Source organism: Sinohyriopsis cumingii, chromosome 9, assembly GCF_028554795.1.
Source record: "Sinohyriopsis cumingii isolate HCF-2022 chromosome 9, ASM2855479v2, whole genome shotgun sequence".
Taxonomy (NCBI): Eukaryota; Metazoa; Mollusca; class Bivalvia; order Unionida; family Unionidae; genus Sinohyriopsis; species Sinohyriopsis cumingii.
In genome coordinates, this window is record NC_142969.1 from 22,067,018 (window position 1) to 22,081,633 (window position 14,616).

General features: G+C 35.3%; 1 protein-coding gene across 3 annotated transcripts in view; it reads right to left on the reverse strand.

Annotated features, from left to right (window-relative positions):
* Window positions 1-7,843: 7,843 nt before the first annotated feature.
* LOC149791378 (3-hydroxyisobutyryl-CoA hydrolase, mitochondrial-like) overlaps window positions 7,844-14,616 on the reverse strand; it is a 44,324-nt gene continuing 37,551 nt past the window's right edge. For all 3 annotated transcript variants that reach the window (XM_089969933.1, XM_089969934.1, XM_089969932.1), the window contains exon 13: window positions 7,844-12,335. In XM_089969933.1, the coding sequence (XP_089826059.1) occupies window positions 12,217-12,335 (119 nt within the window). In that variant the 3' untranslated portion in view covers window positions 7,844-12,216. The remainder of the gene's footprint in view (window positions 12,336-14,616) is intronic.

The window sequence follows — 14,616 nt, forward strand, 5'->3', positions numbered from 1 at the left end:
TCACTACTAACGTGCGCGAAGGTAGTGTCAGCTCATTTCCTTACATATTTCGGTATTTATATCACAAACAAAAGTTGTTTGCGTATGATTCAGAGTAGTTACATTTTTTCCATATTGATTTCCGTTACTGGTATATACAACAAATGCACTAGCTAATAGTACATAGTACACGACTGGTTGGCTAATGCCTGCTTTCAAGCATATCCACAGTCTTTCATTAACCGTTTTATAAACCTATTCTGCTATTGGAGAAAGAGTAGGGGATACTGGATATTTGGAGAAATAGGTTTAATACACAAAGAAAATTTTTCAAACAAATTCAAAATGTATTTGTTAATTATATATAAAATTCGTTCCTTAAAATATACTAAGTAATTAACACGCTGCCGTACTATATATTCCAAAGGACAATTTTCTAGTACAGGATGGTCCAGCTGTAATCCTGTGAGCCACATATTTGTGTGGCCCACGCTCATACAATAATTAGTTCTATAATTATAATGTAAATAAGCATGCATGGCCCATGAACATTACAATTTTGGTTCATGTGGCCGCTGAAGAAAAAAAAAAAAAGAACTGACGGTACTGCAAATTAAATCCAAATTGTACAAGTCCTATCAACGAAAAGTTATACGTGAATCTCAGTTCAAATCCCGATGAAATTCAAGATGGAAGGCGATGATGTCACATGTGGGTTTTGCAAACTCGTATTCAGTCTTGATATGTTATAACAAAGATGTTATCGATTCGATTTGCTTCGAATGTTTTCTTTCACAATTAGTATTTGCCTCATTTGAAGCTTCTCACATTAGTAACTTGCGTTATTTTCTTCTTTGTTCATTCTACATAGAACAAATAGTAGCATGTCTCAGTTACTTTCATGACCACTCATGTACGATTGTGACATACTGCACAATGTTACTTTACTGCATAGTATTTATAGATATTTCACAATTAAACATAAGTATTTTATATTTATGTATTAGTTTCTTTTAGTATACACAATAGTAGTAATTAGTAATTGATATATAAATCTGCCTTTTGTGGTCGGTCTTTTTTTTAACTGGGTCTTTTCAACACTAGTCCGTTTTGTCCATGAACATTTTTGGTACCGGTCCCTTTTGACCCTGATCCGTAGGTACCATATTGCGTTTCGGTGTTTTCATTGCGTACTGGTGTTTCGGTGCGTTCCGGTATTTCGGTGCGTTTTGGTGTTTCTATGCACCGTTGCCAAACTGTTCGTGAAACACAAAGGCAATTGTTTTGACAAGATGTTGAGCATTAAAATAATGCCCCACATAAATTATGATGGTATAGGCATTCAATTGATGATTATCTGATGCTGATGGTCTTATGAATTCGTAACCAGAGGATCACTTTTGTCCAGCAATTCTTGCATCTGATCATTCAGGAATTCGAAGACGAACATGTTTTGATCTTCGATGAAAACGAGTTTTCACATGTTCCAAAAGAGGGCTGATATTACTGCTATTCTTGTTGTTACTGGCGTAACCCGCATGGCTACCGTAGTTAGCAGATTATTTAAAAGAAGAAGTGGGAAGAAGGTAACGACGTAACTGCTGAGTAGAATGGTCGACAATTGTTTGTCTCGTTGTTTCAAATTCAGATTGACCATCCAGGTACCGATGACACAACAGACCACAAATATTTGGCAGAAAAAGACAATTTGCGTTTTAGGCACATGCTCTCCACACCTCACCCACAGGGGTTACTTTTGAAGATCTTCAAGAGAATCTTACTACAACAATGAAAACAATGAAAAAGATAGGCTCTTGAATGCATTTCTTGCAAGCCTGATGAGTGATGTAGAAATCAGTGCTGTGAAGGACAATCTCTTGCACAGATTCCAAATAAAAGAAGATGAAATCCATTTGTGTCATTTTCTTATCAGTCTTCAAATCTTCCTCCTGATCAGGGTTGTATTTTTGTATATAGCATCTATGTTCAAAGTCAATGATTTGATGACAAATTGTCTCTATCTTTTACAAACATGGGACTAAGGGATGTTGGTAAGAATGCAATGTCCAAAGGTAGAGCATAATCTCAATAATTTACAAGCATTTCTGATATCGACCTTACATCATGCAATGTTGTTCATAGCACATAGGAATGCCAAAGGTTCACTTGCAATTTGAATTTGTTCTTTTCTTTCAGGAATGCAGGGGGATAGACAACCTCAGTATCTCTCTCTGCAATGAATGTGTTGCTCTCAACTGCAAAACCCTTGGGGGCCCAAAGTAGGCAAGTAGTCTAAAGCACTCACCGTTACAGGTCACTGCCATCTCACCTCTATCTGCATGGGTTCGAGTCTCGGATTCGGCCAATGTGGGTACGTGAGAAACCTTGCCAGTAGCTTCTCGTTGGTCAGTTGTTCTTTCCTGTGTTTTCCCGGGTTCTTCCTCCACCATTTATACTGGATGCCATGTATAGCCTATCTTGTGCTGAAAATGGCATTAAACCCTACAACAACAACAACAGGAAAGCCCCATGTCTAATTTTTTGCATTAATATCTGTATCTGAGAAATATTGGTGATACTGCTACTGTAACGGCATCAAAATATTGGTGATACCGCCACTGTAATGGCATCAAAATGTTGGTGATACTTTTACTGTAACGGCATAAAAATGTTGGTTATACTGCTACTGTAACGGCATCAAAATGGTGGTTATACTATTACTGTAATGGCATCAAAATGGTGGTTATACTGTTACTGTAATGGCATCAAAATGTTGGTGATACCGCCACTGTAATGACATCAAAATGTTGGTGATACTGCTACTGTAACGGCATCAAAATGTTGGTGATACCGCCACTGTAATGGCATCAAAATGGTGGTTATCCTGCTACTGTAATGGCATCAAAATGTTGGTGATACCGCCACTGTAATGACATCAAAATGTTGGTGATACCGCCACTGTAATGGCATCAAAATGGTGGTTATACTGTTACTGTAATGGCATCAAAATGTTGGTGATACCGCCACTGTAATGACATCAAAATGTTGGTGATACTGCTACTGTAATGGCATCAAAATGTTGGTGATACCGCTACTGTAATGACATCAAAATGTTGGTGATACTGCTACTGTAACGACATCAAAATGTTGGTTATACCGCCACTGTAATGGCATCAAAATGTTGGTGATACTGGAACTGTAATGGCATCAAAATGTTGGTGATACCGCCACTGTAATGACATCAAAATGTTGGTGATACTGCTACTGTAATGGCATCAAAATGTTGGGGATACTGCTACTGTAATGGCATCAAAATGTTGGTGATACTGCTACTGTAATGGCATCAAAATGATGGTGATACCGCCGCTGTAATGGCATCAAAATGTTGGTGATACTGGTACTGTAATGGCATCAAAATGTTGGTTATACTGCTACTTTAATGGCATCAAAATGGTGGTGATACTGGTACTGTAATGGCATCAAAATGTTGGTGATACTGGTACTGTAATGGCATCAAAATGTTGGTTATACTGCTACTGTAATGGCATCAAAATGTTGGTGATACCGCCACTGTAACGGCATCAAAATGTTGGTGATACTGCTACTGTAATGGCATCAAAATGATGGTGATACTGGTACTGTAATGGCATCAAAATGTTGGTTATACTGCTACTTTAATGGCATCAAAATGTTGGTGATACTGGTACTGTAATGGCATCAAAATGTTGGTGATACTGGTACTGTAATGGCATCAAAATGGTGGCTATACTGGTACTGTAATGGCATCAAAATGTTGGTGATACTGGTACTGTAATGGCATCAAAATGTTGGTTATACTGCTACTGTATTGGCATCAAAATGTTGGTGATACTGCTACTGTAATGGCATCAAAATGTTGGTGATACTGCTACTGTAATGGCATCAAAATGTTGGTGATACCGCCGCTGTAATGGCATCAAAATGTTGGTGATACTGGTACTGTAATGGCATCAAAATGTTGGTTATACTGCTACTTTAATGGCATCAAAATGCTGGTGATACTGGTACTGTAATGGCATCAAAATGTTGGTGATACTGGTACTGTAATGGCATCAAAATGTTGGTTATACTGCTACTTTAATGGCATCAAAATGTTGGTGATACTGGTACTGTAATGGCATCAAAATGTTGGTGATACTGGTACTGTAATGGCATCAAAATGTTGGTTATACTGCTACTTTAATGGCATCAAAATGCTGGTGATACTGGTACTGTAATGGCATCAAAATGTTGGTGATACTGCTACTGTAATGGCATCAAAATGTTGGTGATACTGTTACTGTAATGGCATCAAAATGTTGGTGATACTGCCACTGTAATGGCATCAAAATATTGGTGATGCCGCCATTGTAATGGCATCAAAATGGTGGTTTTGCTGGTGATACTGGTACTGTAATGGCATCAAAATGTTGGTAATACCACCACTATAATGGCATCAAAATGGTGGTGATACTGCTACTGTAATGGCATCAAAATGTTGGTGATACCGCCACTGTAATGGCATCAAAATGTTGGTGATACTGCTACTGCAATGGCATCAAAATGTTGGTGATACTGCTACTGTAATGGCATCAAAATGTTGGTTATACTGGTACTGTAATGGCATCAAAATGTTGGTTATACTGGTACTGTAATGGCATCAAAATGGTGATTATACTGGTACTGTAATGGCATCAAAATGGTGATTATACTGGTACTGTAATGGCATCAAAATGGTGGTTATACTGGTACTGTAATGGCATCAAAATGGTGATTATACTGGTACTGTAATGGCATCAAAATGGTGATTATACTGGTACTGTAATGGTATCAAAATGGTGGTTATACTGGTACTGTAATGACATCAAAATGTTGGTTATACTGGTACTGTAATGGTATCAAAATGGTGGTTATACTGGTACTGTAATGACATCAAAATGGTGGTTATACTGGTACTGTAATGGCATCAAAATGGTGGTTATACTGGCACTGTAATGGTATCAAAATGCTGGTTATACTGGTACTGTAATGGCATCAAAATGTTGGTGATACTGGTACTGTAATGTATCAAAATGTTCTTCATGATGATAGATGTAAATGTATTTTCCATCTGGAAAATTGGGCCCTTGAAAACACCAGAGGGCCACAAACCACTTGAGGGTACACGCTTAACGTGTAGCACGGAACCAAGACATCTTTAAGTTTATCCATTTCTGGAATGCCACAGGCAGTCTGTTTCAATATGCCTGCCTGCTGTAACAGGAGATCTGCTTCTTTCTGTTGTTTGGTTCTGTCTGATTTTCAAATGCTCTCCCAAGCACTTTTCCATTCTGTAGTTTCATTCTTGTTGACACACATTCAACCCATGATGATAGTTCAGGGTAAACACACGAGGTCCTGGAAGTTGCTAATTTCTATGATGCTATGTTTGGTCCTACAAATTTCATCCACCAATAACACTTTGCATGGTTTGCTCCCTTTCAGAGGGGAAATGCAGGTCATGTAAAGTGTAGCTTTTCCATCAGTGATGTGAAACTTGTCGTTGGATTGTTGCATGTGTTGAATTCTGTTGATGACTCTGGATGGTGTCAATTCTGCCCACACTGCTTAACTTGATCCAATGGGCAATTTCAAGCTGTCATGATGAATGGAGTCTCAGACGCTCGTCTTCTTTAGCTTGGCATTGCTGCTTCAGTGTCTTCAACAAGGAATCTCACAAATTGATGATGAAACCTACTTTCTGGGGCAGCATTTCAGACCTGAGCTCTTTAAATTTCACCATGTAGGTATATGCTGAGCTTCTAAATGTGTGTTTTTGCATCTCTCAAATGTAATAATTTTCAAGACCTAATGAGTGAGTTTCATTTGAGGTAGGCTGTCTTTGTCTTGGAGCAGATATGGAGGGTGTTGATTTAGGTTTGCTCATTTTGTCTTCAAAACCGCTGGCATGGATTTGAGCCAACATTTCAGCTCATGTGCAAGGCAATATGTCACATCATTGCCTCTTACTTTCTTTTCCTTTCTCACTGAAATCGTGCCAGCTTCATCTTATGCAAAATTTCCTTTGACTTGGTTCTTCATGCAATGGGTTCCTATATAAAGGGCTGGTGTCTTAGAGCCGGAATATTCATTTGACTTGGTTCTTCATGTTTTGGGTTCCTATATAAAGGGCTATTGTCTTAGAGCTGGAGTATTCATTTGACTAGATTCTTCATGCAGTGGGTTCCTATATAAAGGGCTAGTGTCTTAGAGCCAGAGTATTCATTTGACTTGGTTCTTCATGCAATGGGTTCCTATATAAAGGGCTAGTGTCTTAGAGCCGGAGTATTCATTTGACTAGATTCTTCATGCAATGGGTTCCTATATAAAGGGCTGGTGTCTTAGAGCCAGAGTATTCATTTGACTTGGTTCTTCATGCAATAGGTTCCTATATAAAGAGCTAGTGTCTTAGAGCCAGAGTATTCATTTGACTAGATTCTTCATGCAATGGATTCCTATATAAAGGGCTAGTGTCTTAGAGCCAGCGTATTCATTTTACTAGATTCTTCATGCAATGGGTTCCTATATAAAGGGCTGGTGTCTTAGAGCCGGAGTATTCATTTGACTTGGTTCTTCATGCAATGGATTCCTATATAAAGGGCTAGTGTCTTAGAGCCGGAGTATTCATTTGACTTGGTTCTTCGTGCAATGGGTTCCTATTTAAAGGGCTGGTGTCTTAGAATCGGAGTATTCATTTGACTAGATTCTTCATGCAATGGGTTCCTATATAAAGGGCTAGTGTCTTAGAGCCAGAGTATTCATTTGACATGGTTCTTCATGCAATGGATTCCTATATAAAGAGCTAGTGTCTTAGAGCCGGAGTATTCATTTGACTAGATTCTTCATGCAATGGGTTCCTATATAAAGGGCTGGTGTCTTAGAGCCAGAGTATTCATTTGACTTGGTTCTTCATGCAATGGATTCCTATATAAAGGGCTAGTGTCTTAGAGCCAGAGTATTCATTTTTGACTTGGTTCTTCATGCAATGGGTTCCTATATAAAGGGCTAGTGTCTTAGAGCCGGAGTATTCATATGACTAGATTCTTCATGCAATGGGTTCCTATATAAAGGGCTAGTGTCTTAGAGTCGGAGTATTCATAAGTAATGTAGCAGAATTACTTTACTTGGAGGTTTGGAGGTGTATTTGAAGTCTGAATTACTTTACTTGGAGGTTTGGAGGTGTATTTGAAGTCTGTTTAAGTACTATATAAGATATTTTAGATTTTGGATGTATCCATTTTCATTTAAAAGGCATAGTTAATGGTACTGCAATTGAGTATTTTATTTGCAAATGACTTACATATATAACTTTGGAAGGGGGGGGGGTCTTAAAAAATGGGCTTTAATTAATCAAATGCTTAATTTTGGATTTTGGAAGGCATCTGGCAAAGTAAAGTTGACTAGAGACCAGAGACCGGATTGCACACTGGACAAAGTGTCATATTTGTCGTATGTGATGATGACTTGTATCATACTGTGAGAATTATGATCCATCTGGATCGGACTGAGTGATCCGAACAGTTTTTATTTCTCACTGTAGTTAAAGCCTTAACTAGATTTGAGACAGAAAGCCAATAACTGGTAATACAATCCTATTTGGTTTAAGAATACCTGCAGAAAGATATTTTAAATTTGTGCTTATTAAGAAGTAAATATAATCATGTTGAAAAGAAATTGTACCTCTAATTTCTCTACCACAAAGACATTGTCTAATTTTACAAACATGCTAAACTTTATTCTATGTATCTTTATTTCTTGACAATGACAGAGAAAATAGGAAATAGGGAAGAAAGAAAAAAATTATCACTGACTTTGGAAAATTTATTTACTGAATGTACATTTTAAAATGTATTAATTACTTCACATGTATTAATTACTTCATATGTATTGATTACTTCACATGTGCAGATAATTTCATGATAAATGAAGCAAGAGAATATCAACCTCTCTGTAAAGAAATATAAATTTGTAGATTGAAACAGAATGCTCCATAACAGTGCCTGAATTTAAATGAAAACTGTTTAACCAAAGTGTGACATATCGATAGATGGGCAAACTTATAAAGATAACTCAATATGAACTACAAATATTTTGGTTTGGAATTTAAAAAAAAGATCTTCCCACTGTAACAAATTCCTTTAACTACTCTACAATCATGTCCTTTCATTCTGACACATAGCTCATTTATCACTAAGATTTTTCAAAATCTAATGCTGTAGATAAAGAGAAAAAAACCAACCTAACAAGGAAAGCAAAATGTTTGCCTCCATCTTGAACCACATAACTCTCCCCAAGCACTACCATCCACAGTCTCTACTCAGTGACTTAATTTCAGGACCACTGCACACATTTTCAAACTGGCTATAATGATATCATACAAGGCTTTTAGTCTGTGCAAACTGCCTACAATAATATCATACAAGGCTTTCAGTCTGTGCAAACTGCCTACAATAATATCATACAAGGCTTTTAGTCTGTGCAAACTGCCTACAATGATATCATACAAGGCTTTTAATCTCTATCTACGCACAAACACTCACATGGATAACTTATGCAGAGTTTTTTAAAATAAATTAAAATATATTATCACCAATGAAAAGGGAAAAAGTCATTCACTGCAGGAAAGATAAGAATAAAATGTGGAATGATGATGAGAGCATAATATGAGTGATTGTCAGATCATTTACATATATTTCATTCAAATGGAGTACATGGTGACACACAAAAATCCACACTGCCCTTAACTTTATATATCTAATCACAAATGCTACCTTTTGAAATAAAAGTCACTACCCATGAATTATAATGCTATCTGAAAAAAGAAGCAGTCAGTAATAATTGTTCAAGAACCATCCTACTTTGACGTAAGTAGTCTCTAATAATTGTTCTTGATCTATTCTATTCTGACATAAGTAGTCACTAATAACTGTTCTAAAACCATTCTATTTTGACACTAGTAGTCACTAATAATTGTTCTAGAACCATTCTATTTTGACCTAATCAGTTACTAATAATTGTTCTAAAACCATTCTATTTTGACATAAACAGTTACTAATAATTGTTCTAAAACTATTCTATTTTGACATATGGCTGCTGAACATTTCATTATGATTAAGAAAGAAACTTCTCCAATGGCTTCCTTCTATTCTGTAGTAAAACTACCATATATACTTGTACACATCAGGTCTAACTGCAAAAAAAAACAGATCGTAATCTGCATAATGCACTAGCAGATCAGGATCAGTGAAGTTTGTTAAACTGATTACTCTTGGCATAGACCAGATCTGCCATTACATTATGCAATGGCAGATCTGGGTCTATGTGATTTAAAGTGAGATCTGACTTGCATCAAACATACTTGTTCAATTCCAGGAATACAAGTTTTTAAAGCTGGCAAAATAAATGCCATTATGTAAATACTATTTTCTCAGATTCCTATAAGTTTATCGTTGTGTTTTTCTGATCAGAAGACGGATGGGAAATATATATTTTATCATGTGATTATTGTCTTTCATCACACGATCCTCTACTGAGATGACAGAGCACACTAAGTACCAAAAATTCCCCGATCCCCCATCATTATTGTGCATTCTTTCACATTAATCAAGATAAACATAAACTCACATAAACATACCTCATTAAATGCATAAAGGTTCATGCTAGCACCCCACAAAACAGGATGTTTTGCACTGATTGATCTAGCTTACACTTACAGTTGCAGACTCTCTAGTCCAGTTACATGGTGAAAGAGCCTTTTTTTAACATATCATCATCTCATAGCATTTTACACTCAAACTTAAGGTGAAAAAAAATGTTCAATGAGTGTTTTTGCCCTTGTAAAACTCCATCAGTATTCACCATTCACATGATACCATTTTAACTTTAATGGCCCCCATGTTTTGTACAGGAATGTGTGAAAAATAATCCTTCATTTAACTTCAACGATCAGATTTTTGTATTAGACACTCATTAAAACCTTGGGTGAAACTTCCTGTCTTACATGGATTTAATTAATCTTCCCTATATACCCTACTTTACGAGACCTAGAAATGTATAATCTTACACAAAATAGACACACTGATGTGTGTTAGTCTAAATGTTTGTAATTCTTGTCTCAAACTGCTTCCCAGATGGTCAATACATTTACTATGATAGCACTAGAGTTGCTACCTCGAGTATTCAACTTGAGGAAAAAACTTCTTCAAGTTTCTAGCAGATATGAACTTACTGTGGCAGTAAAGTCACCTGAACTACGAGAGAAGGTAATTCACTGTGAACAGTGTCTGGTAATATTTGACTTCAGACAAGACATGTCAGTAATAACTTTCAGTACAAACATGGGATCCAATTCCAAACTTTTAATCTCGATGTTCGAGTGCAACTAATTTGAGATGGATAACTGAATGTTGTTTGAACAAAATATTGTTGAATTTACTTCTGTAATTAAAATATAATACAGTTTTAAACAGTTTGGGTTGTTCCAGTAAATCATACCTGGGACCCAGGGAAGGCACTTTTAAATGTGGGTTCTCAACTATAGATGCATGTTAAAATTTTGTTATCATTTTAATATGAATTCTATGAAACAAGAGTACACTTCCACATATTTTGCATTTGAAAAATGAATTTCTTGGGTACCATGTATGTTTAAATGGAATTGCATTTAAAAAATGAATTTCCTGGGTACCAAGTAAGTTTAAGTAGAATTGCATTTAAAAAATGAATTTCCTGGGTACCATGTTAGTTTAAATGGAATTGCATTAAAAAAAATGAATTTCCTGGGTACCATGTATGTTTAAATGGAAATGCATTTAAAAAATGAACTTCCTGGGTACCATGTATGTTTAAATGTAATTGCATTTAAAAAAATGAATTTCCTGGGTACCATGTATGTTTAAATGGAATTGCATTTAAAAAATGAATTTCCTGGGTACCATGTATGTTTAAATGGAATTGCATTTATAACTTTATGTACTAGCTCCTGCTGAAAAGTTTTATAAGTTCCAAGCAAGTTTTTTTGTAGTCATGATGCTGTCCAAGTAAAACTGGAAACCACACAATGGACAGCTTTGAAAACTTGGTCAACACTAGGATGAACATTTTTAACCTAATTCTTCAATTTTGTGTTCAAATTGTTTTCACGTGAATTTTGTTACTAATTCGAGAGCCTGTCCACAAAACTCCCTTGTCATCCTCACCATTAAAAATGTCTGTGACAATGCACAGTTCAATCCACCATTATGACTATAGTGCATCTTGTAATGCAGGCTGATTTATCATAGATCAATCTACCCACAAGACTATAGTGCATCTTGTAATGCAGGCTGATTTATCATAGATCAATCTACCCACATGACTATAGTGCATCTTGTAATGCAGGCTTATTTAACACAGATCAATCTACCCACATGACTATAGTGCATCTTGTAATGCAGGCTGATTTAACATTGACCAATCTACCTCACATGACTATAGTGCATCTTGTAATGTAAGCTGATTTAACATAGACCAATCTACCCACATGACTATAGTGCATCTTGTAATGCAGGCTTATTTAACATAGATCAATCTACCCACATGACTATAGTGCATCTTGTAATGTAGGCTGATTTAACACAGATCAATCTACACACATGACTATAGCGCATCTTGTAATGCAGGTTTATTTAACACAGATCAATCTACCCACATGACTATAGTGCATCTTGTAATGCAGGCTGATTTAACATAGATCAATCTACCCACATGACTATAGTGCATCCTGTAATGCAGGCTGATTTAAATCAGCTTATGTAAACAATATGATCTCTCCAGCCTCAGTTTCACTAAATTAACAAATATTAACAACCATGTTCATACTTCATCATTTCATTCAAATATTTATCAGAGCCAAGATAATCTTGAACTGTAAAACAATTCATGTCTGTTTTTTTTCAAAAAGAGTGAAGTATTTCCTGAATTTCAGAAAACACCAAAACCTTTACACAGAGCATGAATAAATCTTTTGAGGGAAGCTCATTTTCTTTTGTACTGAAATAAATTCTTTATTAAGATTTCATCACAAAAAACAAAAAGAAACTGAAGATATTGTGAAAGTCTCTTTGCAAAACATTAAATACTCAGTTGTATTATGACTAAATTAATGTCTCAAAATACTAGTCTGGTTCTTGTACTTGTGTCTCACAATACTAATTCTCTCTCTGATGGTAATGGGGAGAAGTACCAGTCAACTTTTTGTGGTGTTACACCTGCTAATGAGGACGGCTTCCATTTTGGATTTTGGTCTTTTTCAATTAGAACTGCAATGATACAAAGAAGAAAAGTCATACATTTTCTCACAAAGCTGTACATTTTCTGAAAACTTTGAGCAAACATCATCAAAATAGTATAACTTCCATTTGGTTTCATTTCTGTAATAATGGGGTCCTACAATTGTTCTTCAATATTATGACCTGTATTCTCATGTGATGTGGATATAACAAGGTCATATAATGGACTATGTTAATAAATAAACATCTACCATCCAATACTCATTATCGAGATGATTTATGAAAATGATTTTAGTAACCGCTGAAATTTACTGCCTTGATCAACATTTGTAGCAATACGCTATAAGCAAGTATTTGGTAACAATCTATAAGAAACCCAAAATTTCTATCAGCAAAAATTAAAATGCCAGCTAGGATTTTTAAGCTGTAAGTCCATAGTATACTGATCACATATCAGTACTTTTAAGTTTCCAATAGTTATTCCGCCATGTGACAATAAACACATTCTTATTTCATAAGTGGGTGTAAACTTACTTGATATATATACATTTGTGATCCCAGACAAAGACTTATTTGTATATTTAAATTAGTGATCCCAGACAAAGACTTATTTGTATATTTGAATAGTGATCCCAAACAAAGACTTATTTGTATATTTGAATAGTGATCCCAAACAAAATCTTATTTGTATATTTAGATTAGGTGGCGCTCTACAGATTCGTATTTTGCATAGAAATTAGGATTTTAAAGAAAAAGAATTTCCCTGGCTTTCCTCACTGGTTATACTGGTCATTTAAAAAAGACCTTGTATATCTTAGGTATAATGCAAAGAACCTTTAATTCCCTTTATTTTGGTGTATGATTGATAGGTGTACTATGGGTTATAGAGTATACAGCTTGGCCTTACTTCAGATGTGCACCTTTCAAAAAAGTGCTAGCTCTACTTGGTCATTTTCACTTCCTGAACTTCAGAGGTAAATTGTATAAAAAAGAGCCGATAACTTTTTTTACATTTTATATATTTGGTAATTCATTCATTGCACTTTCAGAAGCTGGTATTGTCTAGTCTGGCAAAATTCATTTTCCCTATTTTAATAGCTGCTATGTATAGTGTACTTTAGACTAATTCAGGCTGATTTTTTAACACAAGGGAGCAGTCATTTTAGTTAGCAGTGTGCTTAAATCATGTAAAATTTCCAAAAGTACAATATCCAAAGAAATATCATCCACATTACATTACTGTAGCACATAGGTATGCCAACATCCTCTCCATTGTGCATGTTTCAAATGCAAATTACTTCACCTTACGTCACTCTCTCTAAAGTACATATTAATTGGTGAGCGCCCCCTTAGTGATCCCAGACAAAAACTTACTTGTATATTTAGATTAGTGATCCCAGACAAAGACTTACTTGTATATTTAGATTAGTGATCCCAGACAAAGACTTATTTGTATTTTTTATTAGTGACCCCAGACAAAGACTTATTTGTATATTTAAATTAGTGATCCCAGACAAAGACTTATTTGTATATTTAAATTAGTGATCCCAGACAAAGACTTATTTGTATATTTAGATTAGTGATCCCAGACAAAGACTTATTTGTATATTTAAATTAGTGATCCCAGACAAAGACTTATTTGTATATTTAGATTAGTGATCCCAGACAAAGACTTATTTGTATATTTGGATTAGTGATCCCAAAGACTTATTTGTATATTTAGATTAGTGATCCCAGACAAAGACTTATTTGTATATTTAAAATAGTGATCCCAAAGACTTACTTGTATATTTGGATTAGTGATCCCAAAGACTTATTTGTTTATTTAGATTAGCGATCCCAGACAGACTTATTTGTATATTTGGATTAGTGACCCCAAAGACTTATTTGTTTATTTAGATTAGTGATCCCAGACAAAGACTTATTTGTATATTTAGATTAGCGATCCCAGACAAAGACTTATTTGTTTAAGGTTAGTGATCCCAGACAAAAACTTATTTGTATATTAAGATCAGTGATCCCAGACAAAGACTTATTTGTTTATTTAGATTAGTGATCCCAGACAAAAACTTATGTGTTTATTTAGATTAGTGATCCCAGACAAAGACTTAGTTGTTTAAGATTAGTGATCCCAGACAAAAACTTATTTGTTTATTTACATTAGTGATCCCAGACAAAGACTTATTTGTATATTTAGATTAGTGATCCCAGACAAAGACTTAGTTGTTTAAGATTAGTGATCCCAGACAAAGACTTAGTTGTTTAAGATTAGTGATCCCAGACAAAGACTTAGTTGTTTAAGATTAGTGAT